This window comes from Pristiophorus japonicus, chromosome 15 (genome assembly GCF_044704955.1).
Source record: "Pristiophorus japonicus isolate sPriJap1 chromosome 15, sPriJap1.hap1, whole genome shotgun sequence".
Classification (NCBI taxonomy): domain Eukaryota; kingdom Metazoa; phylum Chordata; class Chondrichthyes; family Pristiophoridae; genus Pristiophorus; species Pristiophorus japonicus.
In genome coordinates, this window is record NC_091991.1 from 181704491 (window position 1) to 181722693 (window position 18203).

At 55.5% G+C, this 18203-nt stretch overlaps 1 protein-coding gene across 1 annotated transcript in view; it reads right to left on the bottom strand.

The window, feature by feature from the left end:
• Positions 1–6101: 6101 nt before the first annotated feature.
• Positions 6102–18203, bottom strand: part of LOC139225810 (amiloride-sensitive sodium channel subunit gamma-like) — a 54004-nt gene continuing 41902 nt past the window's right edge. Inside the window, exons 22-24 of the mRNA XM_070856655.1 lie at positions 9128–9189; positions 8118–8193; positions 6102–6467 (exon numbers count right to left, since the gene is read on the bottom strand). Coding sequence (XP_070712756.1) covers positions 6102–6467; positions 8118–8193; positions 9128–9189 — 504 coding nt within the window. The remainder of the gene's footprint in view (positions 6468–8117; positions 8194–9127; positions 9190–18203) is intronic.

An 18203-nucleotide genomic window follows, 5' to 3' on the forward strand; every position in this document is an offset into this window, starting at 1 on the left:
GTACCTGCCCTGGGAGTGTTTGATGGGACAGTGTAGAGGGGGCTTTACTCTGTATCTAACCCCCTGTACCTGCCCTGGGAGTGTTTGATGGGACAGTGTAGAGGGAGCTTTACTCTGTATCTAACCCCCTGTACCTGCCTTGGGAGTGTTTGATGGGACAGTGTAGAGGGAGCTTTACCCTGTATCTAACCCCCTGTACCTGCCCTGGGAGCGTTTGATGGGACAGTGTAGAGGGAGCTTTACTCTGTATCTAACCCCGTGCTGTACCTGCCCTGGGAGTGTTTGATGGGACAGTGTAGAGGGAGCTTTACTCTGTATCTAACCCCGTGCTGTACCTGCCCTGGGAGTGTTTGATGGAACAGTGTAGAGGGAGCTTTACTCTGTATCTAACCCCCTGTACCTGCCCTGGGAGTGTTTGATGGGACAGTGTAGAGGGAGCTTTACTCTGTATCTAACCCCCTGTACCTACCCTGGGAGTGTTTGATGGGACAGTGTAGAGGGAGCTTTACTCTGTATCTAACCCCCTGTACCTGCCCTGGGAGTGTTTGATGGGACAGTGTTAAGGGAGCTTTACTCTGTATCTAATCCGTTCTGTACCTGCCCTGGGAGTGTGGTTGATGGGACATTGTAGAGGGAGCTTTACTCTGTATCTAACCCCCTGTACCTACCCTGGGAGTGTTTGATGGGACATTGTAGAGGGAACTTTACTCTGTATCTAATCCGTTCTGTACCTGCCCTGGGAGTGGTTGATGGGACATTGTAGAGGGAGCTTTACTCTGTATCTAACCCCCTGTACCTACCCTGGGAGTGTTTGATGGGACAGTGTAGAGGGAGCTTTACTCTGTATCTAACCCCGTGCTGTACCTGCCCTGGGAGTGTTTGATGGGACATTGTAGAGGAAGTTTTACTCTGTATCTAATCCGTTCTGTACCTGCTCTGGGAGTGGTTGATGGGACAGTGTAGAGGGAGCTTTACTCTGTATCTAACCCGTGCTGTACCTGCCCTGGGAGTGTTTGATGGGACAGTGTAGAGGGAGCTTTACTCTGTATCTAAACCTTGCTGTACCTGCCCTGGGAGTGTTTGATGGGACAGTGTAGAGGGAGCTTTACTCTGTATCTAACCCCCTGTACCTGCCCTGGGAATGTTTGATGGGACAGTGTAGAGGAAGTTTTACTCTAGAACTAAACTGCACCTAAATTGGCAGGTTTGATGGTTTCATTGGGCAAACCAAGTGGGTTATTGTCCTATTTCCCAGCTGTGAATTTGTTCATAACTTAAAAAGTAACAAATTTATTTGAATTGGGATGTAAAGGTAAATGATTTTATTCCGAGTTTCTAGAACTTGAGTTCCTCTGACCTCACTCTCAGCCTGGTCGTGCATCATTCATCACCTCATGCCCTGTCCCAGGTAGGAAGCATTCACAATTCAAAGTCCTGCTATTATGTCATGGCATCTTGTAGCTTTCCACAAAGGTATGAAAAAATGGGGAGGGGTTGGGATGTGGGTGGAAACTGGTTTCTGGTGTCAGTTAAGTTCCAGCACAATCCGACTCTGGTTCCTCCCTAACCTTAAAAGTAGAACAGATTTTATTCAACTTCTTTCACTTCCAGTTTCCCCCTCGTCTCCTGAATCAGGTGTGGGTCCACGGGATGCCATCCATTACTTTTCTGATGCATCGATTATTGATATATTGGCCTAGACTCTTGACCCAATGTGTGACTGCGGTGGATGTTAGGCCAACCCATGTAGTTCTTCCCCTCCCTGATCCCCACACGTACAGGAGTGGTTGCTCAATGGCCATCAGGCTGATTTCCCTCCACAACCAGAGCATCCTGAAGCCAATTGTAGCATTGCCTACCCTGGCTAACTCAACACAGGCCAGAGATTGACCCCTGAACCTTTCTGCCTGATGGGGTATCGGAGCTGTAAACAATTCCATTAGTCAGATTTTAGCAACCTGCTTGATGTTGAACTTCAGATTTTGTTTTTATTTAATTGTTCACGGGTTGTGGGCGTCGCTGGCAAGGCCGGCATTTATTGCCCATCCCTAATTGCCCCTTGAGAAGGTGGTGGTGAGCCGCCGCCTTGAACCGCTGCAGTCCGTGTGGTGAAGGTGCTCCCACAGTGCTGTTAGGGAGGGAGTTCCAGGATTGTGACCCAGCGACGATGAAGGAACGGCCGATATATTTCCAAGTCAGGATGGTGTGTGACTGGGAGGAGAACGTGGAGGTGGTGGTGTTCCCATGTGCCTGCTGCCCTTGTCCTTCTAGGTGGTAGAGGTCGCGGGTTTGAGGGGTGCTGCCGAAGAAACCAAGCGCAGACAGCGGAAGGAGCGTGCGGCAAACCAGTCCCACCCACCCTTTCCCTCAACCACTATCTGTCCCACCTGTGACAGAGACTGTAATTCCCGTATTGGACTGTACAGTCACCTGAGAACTCACTTTTAGATTTCGAGGGACTGCCTATGATGGAATGATGGCGAGTTGCTGCAGTGCATCTTGTAGATGGTACACATTGCATCCACAGTGCGTCGGTGGTGGAGGGAGGGAGTGTTTAAGGTGGTGGATGGGGTGCCGATCAAGCGACTGCTTTGTCCTGGATCGTGTCAAGCTTCCATTACATTCCTTACTGGTGCCTTGTAAATGGTGGAGTCAGGAGGTGAGACACTCACCGCAGAATACCCAGCCTCTGACCCGCTCTTGATGCCGCAGTATTTATGTGGCTGGTCCAGTTAAGTTTCTGGTCAATGGTGACCCCCCAGGATGTTGATGGTGGGGGATTCGACGATGGTGATGTCATTGAATGTCAAGGGACGGTGGTTAGACTCTCGCTTGTTGGAGATATCAACGTAACAAAAAAACACTATCTGGTCATTATCACAATGCTGTTTGTGGGAGCTTGCTGTGCGCAAATTGGCTGCCACGTTTCCTACATTGCAACAGTGACTACACTCCAAAAGTACTTCATTGGCCGTAAAGCTCTTTGAGACGTCCGGTGGTCACGAAAGGCACTATAAAAATCCAAGTCTTTCTTTCTTTATTTTCATTGCCTGGCACGGTCTTCACAACTCCTTTTTGAACCAGGGTTGGTGTCCTGGCTTGTGGTAATGATAGAATGAGGGATATGCCAGACCATGAGGTTACAGATTGTGATGGAATACAATTCTGTTGCTGCTGATGGCTCACAGTGTGTCACATGAATACCCAGTTTTGAGCTGCTAGATCTGTTCTGAATCGATCCCATTTAGCACGGTGGTAATGCCACACGACACGACGGAGGGTGTCCTCAGTATGAAGACGGGACTTTGTCTCCACAATGACTGTGCGGTGCTCACTGCCACCAATGCTGTCATGGACAGATGCATCTGCAACAGGTGGATTGGTGAGGATGAGATCAAGTAGGTTTTTCCCCTCGTGTTGGTTCTCCCCACCTGCTGCAGGCCCAGTCTGGCAGCTATGTCCTTCAGGACTCGGCCAGTAGTGGTGTTACTGAGCCCTAAGCCCCCACCAAGAGTACATTCTGTGCCCTTGCTACTCTCAGTGCTTCTTTCAAATTATGTTCAACATGGAGGAGTACTGACTCAGCAGCTGAGGGAGGGCGGTAGGTGGTAATCAGCAGGAGGTTTCCTTGCCCATGCTTGACCTGAAGCCATGAGACTTCATGGGGTCCGGAGTCAATGTTGAGGACTCCCGGGGCCACTCCCTCCCGACTGTGCCGTATCACCTGGTGGGTCTGTCCTGTCAGGGATGGTGATGGAGGAGTCTGGGACATTGGCTGAAAGGTATGATTCTGTGTGACTGACCATGTCAGGCTGTTGCTGGACTAGTCTGTGGGACAGCTTTCCCAATGTTGGCACAAGTCCCCAGGTGTTGGTGAGGAGGATTTTGCAGGGTAGATGTGCTGGCTGTGTCGTCGTTGTGTCCAAAGTCAGTGCCGAGATCGATGCTGGATGGTCCATCTGGTTTTATTCGTATTGTTTCTCGTAGAGGTTTTTTTACAACTGGGTGGCTTGTTAGGCCATTTCAGAGTCAACCAGACCAGACAAGGACGGCAGACATTATTGAACCAGATGGGTTTTTCTGACAATCCGATAATTTCATGGTCAGTATTTACTGATGCTAGCTTTTAGTTCCAGATTTATTTAATTGAGAGAATTTCAATTCCCCAGCTCCCGTGGTGGGATTTGAACTCGTGTCCCTGGATCATTCGTCTGGTCCTTTGGATTACTGGTCCGGTAACTTAACCACTGTGCTACCCTTCCAGCTAAACTTTGCATTCAGGGTCTGGATTGCATTTATTGCTGGTCCTGGAAAATGTGGCTGTTTCTGCAACTGAGTGGCTTTCATGGGACGTTAGATTGAGCCGTGAATCATGGGATTGGAGTCCCAGGTCGGCCAGACCAGATAGGGGTTGGCAGGATTCCTTCCCTGAAGTGCGTTAGTCAACCAGTTTGGATTTTTTACGACAATCCGGCACTTTTTTGGGATAATTTTTCCTGGTGCTGTTTCAGAAATGACCACATTCAGCAAATCCAACTTGCCACATTGGGAGATGATCTCCAGAATCAAACCCAGCGCCCTGCCCGTGCGGACAATCCGTGCACTGCGGGAACGTTGTGGTTAGTTCTGGCAATGCCCAGCTCGGTTTGGTATCCCCCAAACTTGCCACGGCTGTGAGCAGTTTCTGCAATGTTGGCACCCACAAGATACACACTGTGTCAAACACTTTGGAATACTCATTTATTTTCATCTTTTTCAATAGCACGTTTACAACAAATGAATATTTTTTTAAATTCTCTCGAAGCGAGTTTTAAAAACCCTTATTTTTAAAATTAGCCTGGATCCCTGTTCAATCCATCAAGATTTGAAGTATATTTGTGGTTAAATATGTCAAACTACAATATCATGTACTTTCAATATAGTCAATATTCACTACATTCAATATAGTGTCATACATGGCTCAGTGGGCAGCACCCTCACCTCTGAGTCAGAAGGTTTGTGGGTTCAAGTCCCACTCCATGGTACATCAGTCATTGAAGGTACAGCAGGCGTGGAAAAAGGCAAATGGTATGTTGGCCTTCATAGCGAGAGGATTTGAGTATAGGAGCAGGGAGGTATTACTGCAGTTGTACAGGGCCTTGGTGAGGTCTCACCTGGAATATTGTGTTCAGTTTTGGTCTCCTAATCTGAGGAAGGACATTATTGCTATTGAGGGAGTGCAGCGAAGGTTCACCAGACTGATTCCCAGGATGACAGCACTGACAGATGAAGAAAGACTGGATCGACTAGGCTTGTATTCACTGGAATTTAGAAGAATGAGAGGGGATCTCAAAGAAACAAATACAATTCTGATGGGACTGGACAGGTTAGATGCAGGAAGAATGTTCCCGATGTTGGGGAAGTCCAGAACCAGGGGTCACAGGCTAAGGATAAGGGGTAAGCCATTTAGGACCGAGATGAGGAGAAACTTCTTCACCCAGAGTTGTGAGCGTGTGGCATTCTCTACCACAGAAAGTTGTTGGGGCCAGTTCGTTAGATATATTCAAAAGGGAGTTAGATGTGGCCCTTACGGCTAAAGGGATCAAGGGGTATGGAGAGAAAGCAGGAATGGGGTACTGAGGGAATGATCAGCCATGATCTTATTGAATGATGGTGCAGGCTCGAAGGGCCGAATGGCCTACTCCTGCACCTATTTTCTATGTTTCTATGTTTCCAGAAACTTGAGCCCATAATCCAGGCTGATGCTTCAATGCTGAAGGGAGTGCTGCGTTGTCAAAGGTGCCGACCTTTAGATTAGACATTAAACCGTGGCCCCTGTCTGCCCTCTCAGGTGGACATAAAAGATCCCATGGCACTATTCTAAGAGAGCAGGGAAGTTATCCCCAGTGTTCCGGCCAATATTTATCCCTCAACCAACTAAAACAGATTGTCTGGTTATTTATCTCAGTGCTGTCTGTGGGAGCTTGCTGTGCGCAAATCGGCTGCCGCGTTTCCTACATTGCAACAGTGACTACATTTCAATAAGGTGGTGAATGTTCTTTCTCGAGCCCGTTGGGAGGTCCACCACCGACATCTGCAGAACGTGGCTTGAAACACCCCTTTTAACTCTGGCCACAGTCCCAAGTTTTGGCACCATGGTTGATCGGGTGGATGCGGAGTGAGTCGTATTGAGGAGGGGGCGTCCCCGGGATGGCCAGGGCACACGGCCTCTCTGCACGGGCCTCAGTGGGTTCCGGCTGGAAGCCAGGGTTGGTATGGCCTTCGGTCGACTGGGCCACGGTTGGCAGAGGGTCGGGCCGCTGCCCCCGAGCTCGACGGGACCTACGCTCCGAGAACCACCTCACCACCTTGATTACGGTGATCCACAGGCAGTCGATGATGATCTCGGTCAGCTCAATGATGCACAGGATGGACCCGCCCATCCAGAACCCAAACTGGCCGCCCAGTTTGGAGGGAAGCCAATCAATCTGGAACAGAGTCAGAGAAACATCGGCAAAAGCTTGCTCTTACGGTATAAATTACACAGGGAACGTGAAGAGGCCATTTGCACCATCACCCCATGTACACGCTCCCCTATCATGGACCCTCCCCACCCATTGAATCTCCTCCCACATCTGCTAAAAGGGAACAATTCACTCTCATTTGGTACTGTGCACCCCGTGTGTGTCTGGGACGGTACGCCCCGTGTGTGTCTGGGATGGTACGCCCCGTGTGTGTGTGTGTGTGTGTCTGGGACGGTACGCCCCGTGTGTGTCTGGGACTGTACGCCCCGTGTGTGTCTGGGACTGTACGCCCCGTGTGTGTCTGGGTCGGTACGCCCCGTGTGTGTCTGGGACTGTACGCCCCGTGTGTGTCTGGGACTGTACGCCCCGTGTGTGTCTGGGTCGGTACGCCCCGTGTGTGTCTGGGACTGTACGCCCCGTGTGTGTCTGGGACGGTACGCCCCGTGTGTGTCTGGGACTGTACGCCCCGTGTGTGTCTGGGACGGTACGCCCCGTGTGTGTGTGTGTGTCTGGGACGGTACGCCCCGTGTGTGTCTGGGACTGTACGCCCCGTGTGTGTCTGGGACGGTACGCCCCGTGTGTGTCTGGGACTGTACGCCCCGTGTGTGTCTGGGACGGTACGCCCCGTGTGTGTGTGTGTGTCTGGGACGGTACGCCCCGTGTGTGTCTGGGACGGTACGCCCCGTGTGTGTGTGCGTCTGGGACGGTACGCCCCGTGTGTGTCTGGGACGGTACGCCCCGTGTGTGTCTGGGACGGTACGCCCCGTGTGTGTGTGTGTGTGTGTGTCTGGGACGGTACGCCCCGTGTGTGTGTGCGTCTGGGACGGTACGCCCCGTGTGTGTGTGTGTGTCTGGGACGGTACGCCCCGTGTGTGTGTGTGTGTGTGTCTGGGACGGTACGCCCCGTGTGTGTGTGTGTGTGTGTCTGGGACGGTACGCCCCGTGTGTGTGTGCGTCTGGGACGGTACGCCCCGTGTGTGTGTGCGTCTGGGACGGTACGCCCCGTGTGTGTGTGCGTCTGGGACGGTACGCCCCGTGTGTGTGCGCGTCTGGGACGGTATGCCACGTGTGTGTGCGTGCGTCTGGGACGGTACGCCTCGTGTGTGTGTGCGTCTGGGACGGTACGCCCCGTGTGTGTGTGCGTCTGGGACGGTACGCCCCGTGTGTGTGTGCGTCTGGGACGGTACGCCCCGTGTGTGTGCGCGTCTGGGACGGTACGCCCCGTGTGTGTCTGGGACTGTACGCCCCGTGTGTGTGCGCGTCTGGGACGGTATGCCCCGTGTGTGTCTGGGACTGTACGCCCCGTGTGTGTCTGGGACTGTACGCCCCGTGTGTGTCTGGGACTGTACGCCCCGTGTGTGTCTGGGTTGGTACGCCCCGTGTGTGTCTGGGACTGTACGCCCCGTGTGTGTCTGGGACGGTACGCCCCGTGTGTGTGTGTATCTGGGACGGTACGCCCCGTGTGTGTCTGGGACGGTACGCCCCGTGTGTGTCTGGGTTGGTACGCCCCGTGAGAGCCACCTGCACACGTACTCTGCAAATGATGTGTGAAGCCCTCCGATCCCAGGGGAGGGATGAAGCTTGCAAAGAGCGATGTGCCCCGTGGGAACTTACTGTCAAAGCGGGCTCCTCCTGTATCATTCTGTAATTAATCTCTTGGAAATAAAGGTTTAGTTTCAGGATGCTTGACCTATAAAACAGTTAAAGTCACGATTAAATGCTATTTTGGACAGTTTTATTCTCGTATATTCTGCCCACTTCCGTGTTGTGGTGGTGTCTGTTACCTGCCTCCTCAACGCTCCAGTATATCTTTTAAACTCTATTATTTTCCATTTTCCCAAGGTCTAATTTTAAGGTTATACACCTTGTGCTGGACTCCCCCTCCCCCACCCCCCCCCCCCCCCAATTAAGTGAACTCTCAACCTTGGCCGTCAGTTTTTAATATCGCTCCTGCGCAGCACCTTGGGATGTTTTTCTACATTATGATGTTAGCCGTGGCTCAGTGGGCAGCACCCTCGCCTCTGAGTCAGGACGTTGTGGGTTCAAGTCCCACTCCAGGAACTTGAGCACAAAAATCTCGGCTCATGCTCCAGTGCAGTGCTGAGGGAGCGCCATCTTTCGGATGAGACGTTAAACCGAGGCCCTGTCCACTGGCTCAGGTGGACCTGAAAGATCCCGTGGCACTATTTCAGTGTCCTGACTAATATTATCCCTCGATCGACCTAACAAAAACAGATTGCCTGGTCATTATCACATTGCTGTTTGTGGGAGCTTGCTGTGCGCAAATTGGCTGCCGTGTTTCCTGCATTACAACAGTGACTACACTCCAAAAGTACTTCATTGGCTGTAACGCACTTTGAGACATCTGGTGGTCATGAAAGGTGCTATATAAATGCAAGCTGTTGAAAAGCCTAATCTGTAGGTTTGAGCTGTACAATGGAGCGTGCAGTCCTGACTGTCTGCTCCTCACAGCTCCCAGGCGGGTTACCAGTGCAGGGTAACAAGTGTTCGAAAGCGCAGGGTAACAAGTGTTCGAAAGCTCAGAGTCCTGTCCGCAATGTTCCAAATATATTTTGGGGTGTGGGAGCAGGGACCCCAATACTCGGCTAACCCTGGGAACTCACCTGTTCACGGTCACACTGCTCGCTGAATCCCTCTCGTAGGACAAGACATGGTAAATCCAGTCCTGAAATTCACACCAAGAAACACCTTTAGAGACTCTCATTGAAAGCTTTTTGGACCAAATCCCCCCGATGGGTCACCGGATTTATCCAGCAGCTCACTGACCAGGACCTCCCAGTTTCCCTCCCTGGGCTGTGCTGAGATTGCTGATACAGGCCTGGAGGACAGAATAAGTTCTATACCTGCCGATAACCTTGAGTCAGAGAAGCTGGCGGTCTCGGTCACCAGTACATCACAGGGAGCTTGCTGTGCACAACCTGGCTGCTGCACTTCCCACATTACAACAGTGACCTCACTTCAAACGTACTTTATTGGCTGTAAAGCACTTTGGGACGTCCGGAGTTCGTGAAAGGCGCTATATAAATGCAAGTCTTTGCTTGTTTATGCACTGCCTCTGCTCGGACCGTGTGTGGGTGGTCACTCTCAGACAAGCTGACCAGGGGCTGAAAGAAGGAAGCGGCACGCGGGTGTTGCTGGGCGGAGGTTTCATTGACAGCTTCTGGGTAGAATTCACAATCAGTGCAACACTCGGTCTATCAGTGGAGAGCTCCAGGTACAGCTCCATCACACAACCCGGGGTACAGCTCCATCACACAACCCGGGGTACAGCTCCATCACACAACCCGGGGTACAGCTCCATCACACAACCCGGGGTACAGCTCCATCACACAACCCGGGGTACAGCTCCATCACACAACCCGGGGTACAGCTCCATCTCACAACCCGGGGTACAGCTCCATCTCACAACCCGGGGTACAGCCCGATCTCACAACCCGGGGTACAGCTCCATCTCACAACCCGGGGTACAGCTGGATCTCACAACCCAGGGTACAGCTCCATCACACAACCCGGGGTACAGCTGGATCTCACAACCCGGGGTACAGCTGGATCTCACAACCCGGGGTACAGCTCCATCACACAACCCGGGGTACAGCCCGATCTCACAACCCGGGGTACAGCTCCATCTCACAACCCGGGGTACAGCTCCATCTCACAACCCGGGGTACAGCTCCATCACACAACCCGGGGTACAGCTGGATCTCACAACCCGGGGTACAGCTCCATCTCACAACCCGGGGTACAGCTCCATCTCACAACCCGGGGTACAGCTCCATCACACAACCCGGGGTACAGCTCCATCTCACAACCCGGGGTACAGCTCCATCACACAACCCGGGGTACAGCTCCATCACACAACCCGGGGTACAGCTCCATCTCACAACCCGGGGTACAGCCCGATCTCACAACCCAGGGTACAGCTCCATCTCACAACCCGGGGTACAGCTCCATCACACAACCCGGGGTACAGCTGGATCTCACAACCCGGGGTACAGCTCCATCTCACAACCCGGGGTACAGCCCGATCTCACAACCCAGGGTACAGCTCCATCTCACAACCCGGGGTACAGCTCCATCTCATAACCCGGGGTACAACTCCATCACACAACCCGGGGTACAGCTCCATCTCACAACCCGGAGTACAGCTCCATCTCACAACCCGGGGTACAGCTCCATCACACAACCCGGGGTACAGCTCCATCTCACAACCCGGGGTACAGCTCCATCTCACAACCCGGGGTTCAGCTGGATCTCACAACCCGGGGTAAAGCTGGATCTCACAAACCGGGGTACAGCTCGATCTCACAACCCGGGGTACAGCTCTATCTCACAACCCGGGGTACAGCTCCATCTCACAACCCGGGGTACAGCTCCATCTCACAACCCGGGGTACAGCTCCATCTCACAACCCGGGGTACAGCTCCATCTCTCAACCCGGGGTACAGCTCCATCTCACAACCCGGGGTACAGCTCCATCACACAACCCGGGGTACAGCTCCATCACACAACCCGGGGTACAGCTCCATCACACAACCCGGGGTACAGCTCCATCACACAACCCGGGGTACAGCTCCATCACACAACCCGGGGTACAGCTCCATCACACAACCCGGGGTACAGCTCCATCTCACAACCCGGGGTACAGCTCCATCTCACAACCCGGGGTACAGCCCGATCTCACAACCCGGGGTACAGCTCCATCTCACAACCCGGGGTACAGCTGGATCTCACAACCCAGGGTACAGCTCCATCACACAACCCGGGGTACAGCTGGATCTCACAACCCGGGGTACAGCTGGATCTCACAACCCGGGGTACAGCTCCATCACACAACCCGGGGTACAGCCCGATCTCACAACCCGGGGTACAGCTCCATCTCACAACCCGGGGTACAGCTCCATCTCACAACCCGGGGTACAGCTCCATCACACAACCCGGGGTACAGCTGGATCTCACAACCCGGGGTACAGCTCCATCTCACAACCCGGGGTACAGCTCCATCTCACAACCCGGGGTACAGCTCCATCACACAACCCGGGGTACAGCTCCATCTCACAACCCGGGGTACAGCTCCATCACACAACCCGGGGTACAGCTCCATCACACAACCCGGGGTACAGCTCCATCTCACAACCCGGGGTACAGCCCGATCTCACAACCCAGGGTACAGCTCCATCTCACAACCCGGGGTACAGCTCCATCACACAACCCGGGGTACAGCTGGATCTCACAACCCGGGGTACAGCTCCATCTCACAACCCGGGGTACAGCCCGATCTCACAACCCAGGGTACAGCTCCATCTCACAACCCGGGGTACAGCTCCATCTCATAACCCGGGGTACAACTCCATCACACAACCCGGGGTACAGCTCCATCTCACAACCCGGAGTACAGCTCCATCTCACAACCCGGGGTACAGCTCCATCACACAACCCGGGGTACAGCTCCATCTCACAACCCGGGGTACAGCTCCATCTCACAACCCGGGGTTCAGCTGGATCTCACAACCCGGGGTAAAGCTGGATCTCACAAACCGGGGTACAGCTCGATCTCACAACCCGGGGTACAGCTCTATCTCACAACCCGGGGTACAGCTCCATCTCACAACCCGGGGTACAGCTCCATCTCACAACCCGGGGTACAGCTCCATCTCACAACCCGGGGTACAGCTCCATCTCTCAACCCGGGGTACAGCTCCATCTCACAACCCGGGGTACAGCTCCATCTCACAACCCGGGGCACAGCTCCATCACACAACCCGGGGTACAGCTCCATCTCACAACCCGGGGTACAGCTCCATCTCACAACCCGGGGTACAGCTCCATCTCACAACCCGGGGTACAGCTCCATCTCACAACCCGGGGTACAGCTCCATCTCACAACCCGGGGTACAGCTCCATCTCACAACCCGGGGTACAGCTGCATCACACAACCCGGGGTACAGCTGCATCACACAACCCGGGGTACAGCTGCATCACACAACCCGGGGTACAGCTCCATCACACAACCCGGGGTACAGCTCCATCTCACAACCCGGAGTACAGCTCCATCTCACAACCCGGGGTACAGCTCCATCTCACAACCCGGGGTACAGCTCCATCTCACAACCCGGGGTACAGCTCCATCTAACAACCCGGGGTACAGCTGGATCTCACAACCCGGGGTACAGCTGGATCTCACAACCCGGGGTACAGCTCCATCTCACAACCCGGGGTACAGCTCCATCACACAACCCGGGGTACAGCTGGATCTCACAACCCGGGGTACAGCTCCATCACACAACCCGGGGTACAGCTCCATCTCACAACCCGGGGTACAGCTGGATCTCACAACCCGGGGTACAGCTGGATCTCACAACCCGGGGTACAGCTGGATCACACAACCCGGGGTACAGCTGGATCACACAACCCGGGGTACAGCACCATCACACAACCCGGGGTACAGCTCCATCTCACAACCCGGGGTACAGCTCCATCTCACAACCCGGGGTACAGCTCCATCTCACAACCCGGGGTACAGCTCCATCACACAACCCGGGGTACAGCTGGATCTCACAACCCGGGGTACAGCTCCATCACACAACCCGGGGTACAGCTCCATCTCACAACCCGGGGTACAGCTCCATCTCACAACCCGGGGTACAGCTCCATCACACAACCCGGGGTACAGCTCCATCACACAACCCGGGGTACGGCTGGATCTCACAACCCGGGGTACAGCTCCATCACACAACCCGGGGTACAGCTGGATCTCACAACCCGGGGTACAGCTGGATCACACAACCCGGGGTACAGCTGGATCTCACAACCCAGGGTACAGCTCCATCTCACAACCCGGGGTACAGCTCCATCTCACAACCCGGGGTACAGCTGGAGCACACAACCCGGGGTACAGCTGGATCTCACAACCCGGGGTACGGCCCGATCACACAACCCGGGGTACAGCTCCATCTCACAACCCGGGGTACAGCTCCATCTCACAACCCGGGGTACAGCTCCATCTCACAACCCGGGGTACAGCTCCATCTCACAACCCGGGGTACAGCTGGATCTCACAACCCGGGGTACAGCTCCATCTCACAACCCGGGGTACAGCTGGATCTCACAACCCGGGGTACAGCTGGATCTCACAACCCGGGGTACAGCTGGATCACACAACCCGGGGTACAGCTGGATCACACAACCCGGGGTACAGCTGGATCACACAACCCGGGGTACAGCACCATCACACAACTCGGGGTACAGCTCCATCTCACAACCCGGGTTACAGCTCCATCACACAACCCGGGGTACAGCCCGATCTCACAACCCCGGGGTACAGCACCATCACACAACCCGGGGTACAGCTCCATCTCACAACCCGGGGTACAGCTCCATCACACAAGCCGGGGTACAGCTCCATCACACAACCCGGGGTACAGCTCCATCTCACAACCCGGAGTACAGCTCCATCTCACAACCCAGGGTACAGCTCCATCTCACAACCCGGGGTACAGCTCCATCACACAACCCGGGGTACAGCTCCATCTCACAACCCGGGGTACAGCTCCATCTCACAACCCGGGGTACAGCTCCATCTCACAACCCGGGGTACAGCTGGATCACACAACCCGGCGTACAGCTCCATCTCACAACCCGGGGTACAGCTCCATCTCACAACCCGGGGTACAGCTCCATCTCACAACCCGGGGTACAGCTCCATCTCACAACCCGGGGTACAGCTGGATCACACAACCCTGGGTACAGCTCCATCTCACAACCCGGGGTACAGCTGGATCACACAACCCGGCGTACAGCTCCATCTCACAACCCGGGGTACAGCTCCATCTCACAACCCGGGGTACAGCTCCATCTCTCAACCCGGGGTACAGCTCCATCACACAACCCGGGGTACAGCTCCATCTCACAACCCGGGGTACAGCTGGATCACACAACCCGGGGTACAGCTCCATCTCACAACCCGGGGTACAGCTCCATCTCACAACCCGGGGTACAGCTCCATCTCACAACCCGGGGTACAGCTGGATCTCACAACCCGGGGTACAGCTGGATCACACAACCCGGGGTACAGCTCCATCTCACAACCCGGGGTACAGCTCCATCTCACAACCCGGGGTACAGCTGGATCACACAACCTGGGGTACAGCTCCATCTCACAACCCGGGGTACAGCTGGATCACACAACCCGGGGTACAGCTGGATCACACAACCCGGGGTACAGCTGGATCTCACAACCCGGGGTACAGCCCGATCACACAACCCGGGGTACAGCTCCATCTCACAACCCGGGGTACAGCTCCATCACACAACCCGGGGTACAGCTGGATCTCACAACCCGGGGTGCAGCCCGATCTCACAACCCGGGGTACGGCCCGATCACACAACCCGGGGTACAGCTGGATCACACAACCCGGGGTACAGCTGGATCTCACAACCCGGGGTACAGCTCCATCACACAACCCGGGGTACGGCCCGATCACACAACCCGGGGTACAGCTCCATCTCACAACCCGGGGTACAGCTCCATCACACAACCCGGGGTACAGCTCCATCTCACAACCCGGGGTACAGCTCCATCTCACAACCCGGGGTACAGCTCCATCTCACAACCCGGGGTACAGCTCCATCTCTCAACCCGGGGTACAGCTCCATCTCACAACCCGGGGTACAGCTCCATCTCACAACCCGGGGCACAGCTCCATCACACAACCCGGGGTACAGCTCCATCTCACAACCCGGGGTACAGCTCCATCTCACAACCCGGGGTACAGCTCCATCTCACAACCCGGGGTACAGCTCCATCTCACAACCCGGGGTACAGCTCCATCTCACAACCCGGGGTACAGCTCCATCTCACAACCCGGGGTACAGCTGGATCACACAACCCGGGGTACAGCTCCATCTCACAACCCGGGGTACAGCTCCATCTCACAACCCGGGGTACAGCTCCATCTCACAACCCGGGGTACAGCTGGATCACACAACCCGGGGTACAGCTGCATCACACAACCCGGGGTACAGCACCATCACACAACCCGGGGTACAGCTCCATCTCACAACCCGGGGTACAGCTGGATCACACAACCCGGGGTACAGCTGGATCTCACAACCCGGGGTACGGCCCGATCACACAACCCGGGGTACAGCTGGATCTCACAACCCGGGGTACGGCCCGATCACACAATCGGGGTACAGCTCCATCTCACAACCCGGGGTACAGCTGGATCTCACAACCCGGGGTACAGCTCCATCTCACAACCCGGGGTACAGCTCCATCACACAACCCGGGGTACAGCTGGATCTCACAACCCGGGGTACAGCTGGATCTCACAACCCGGGGTACAGCTCCATCTCACAACCCAGGGTACAGCTGGATCTCACAACCCGGGGTACAGCTCCATCTCACAACCCGGGGTACAGCTCCATCTCACAACCCAGGGTACAGCTCCATCACACAACCCGGGGTACAGCTCCATCTCACAACCCGGGGTACAGCTGGATCTCACAACCCGGGGTACAGCTCCATCACACAACCCGGGGTACAGCTCCATCTCACAACCCGGGGTACAGCTCCATCACACAACCCGGGGTACAGCTCCATCTCACAACCCGGGGTACAGCTCCATCACACAACCCGGGGTACAGCTCCATCTCACAACCCGGGGTACAGCTCCATCTCACAACCCGGGGTACAGCTCCATCACACAACCCGGGGTACCGCTCCATCTCACAACCCGGGGTACAGCTCCATCTCACAACCCGGGGTACAGCTCCATCCCACAACCCGGGGTACGGCTGGATCTCACAACCCGGGGTATAGCTCCATCACACAACCCGGGGTACAGCTGGATCTCACAACCCGGGGTACAGCTGGATCACACAACCCGGGGTACAGCTGGATCTCACAACCCGGGGTACAGCTCCATCTCACAACCCGGGGTACAGCCCGATCACACAACCCGGGGTACAGCTGGATCTCACAACCCGGGGTACAGCTGGATCACACAACCCGGGGTACAGCTGGATCTCACAACCCGGGGTACAGCTCCATCTCACAACCCGGGGTACAGCTCCATCTCACAACCCGGGGTACAGCTCCCTCTCACAACCCGGGGTACAGCTGGATCTCACAACCCGGGGTACAGCTGGATCTCACAACCCGGGGTACAGCTGGATCTCACAACCCGGGGTACAGCTGGATCACACAACCCGGGGTACAGCTGGATCACACAACCCGGGGTACAGCTGGATCACACAACCCGGGGTACAGCTGGATCACACAACCCGGGGTACAGCACCATCACACCTCCATCTCACAACCCGGGTTACAGCTCCATCACACAACCCGGGGTACAGCTCCATCTCACAACCCGGGGTACAGCTGGATCACACAACCCGGGGTACAGCCCGATCTCACAACCCGGGGTACAGCACCATCACACAACCCGGGGTACAGCTCCATCTCACAACCCGGGGTACAGCTCCATCACACAACCCGGGGTACAGCTCCATCACACAACCCGGGGTACAGCTCCATCTCACAACCTGGAGTACAGCTCCATCTCACAACCCAGGGTACAGCTCCATCTCACAACCCGGGGTACAGCTCCATCACACAACCCGGGGTACAGCTCCATCTCACAACCCGGGGTACAGCTCCATCTCACAACCCGGGGTACAGCTCCATCTCACAACCCGGGGTACAGCTCCATCTCTCAACCCGGGGTACAGCTCCATCTCTCAACCCGGGGTACAGCTCCATCTCTCAACCCGGGGTACAGCTCCATCACACAACCCGGGGTACAGCTCCATCTCACAACCCGGGGTACAGCTCCATCTCACAACCCGGGGTACAGCTCCATCTCACAACCCGGGGTACAGCTGGATCTCACAACCCGGGGTACAGCTGGATCACACAACCCGGGGTACAGCTGGATCTCACAACCCGGGGTACAGCTCCATCTCACAACCCGGGGTACAGCTGGATCTCACAACCCAGGGTACAGCCCGATCTCCCAACCCGGGGTACAGCTGGATCTCACAACCCGGGGTACAGCCCGATCTCCCAACCCGGGGTACAGCTGGATCTCACAACCCGGGGTACAGCTCCATCTCACAACCCGGGGTACAGCTGGATCTCCCAACCCGGGGTACAGCTGGATCTCACAACCCGGGGTACAGCCCGATCTCACAACCCGGGGTACGGCTCCATCACACAACCCGAGGTACAGCTCCATCTCACAACCCGGGGTACGGCCCGATCACACAACCCGGGGTACAGCTGGATCTCACAACCCGGGGTACAGCTGGATCTCACAACCCGGGGTACAGCTCCATCTCACAACCCGGGGTACAGCTCCATCTCACAACCCGGGGTACAGCTCCATCTCACAACCCGGGGTACAGCTGGATCTCACAACCCGGGGTACAGCTCCATCTCACAACCCGGGGTACAGCTGGATCTCACAACCCGGGGTACAGCTGGATCTCACAACCCAGGGTACAGCTCCATCACACAACCCGGGGTACAGCTGGATCTCACAACCCGGGGTACAGCTGGATCTCACAACCCGGGGTACAGCTGGATCACACAACCCGGGGTACAGCTGGATCACACAACCCGGGGTACAGCACCATCACACAACCCGGGGTACAGCTCCATCTCACAACCCGGGGTAC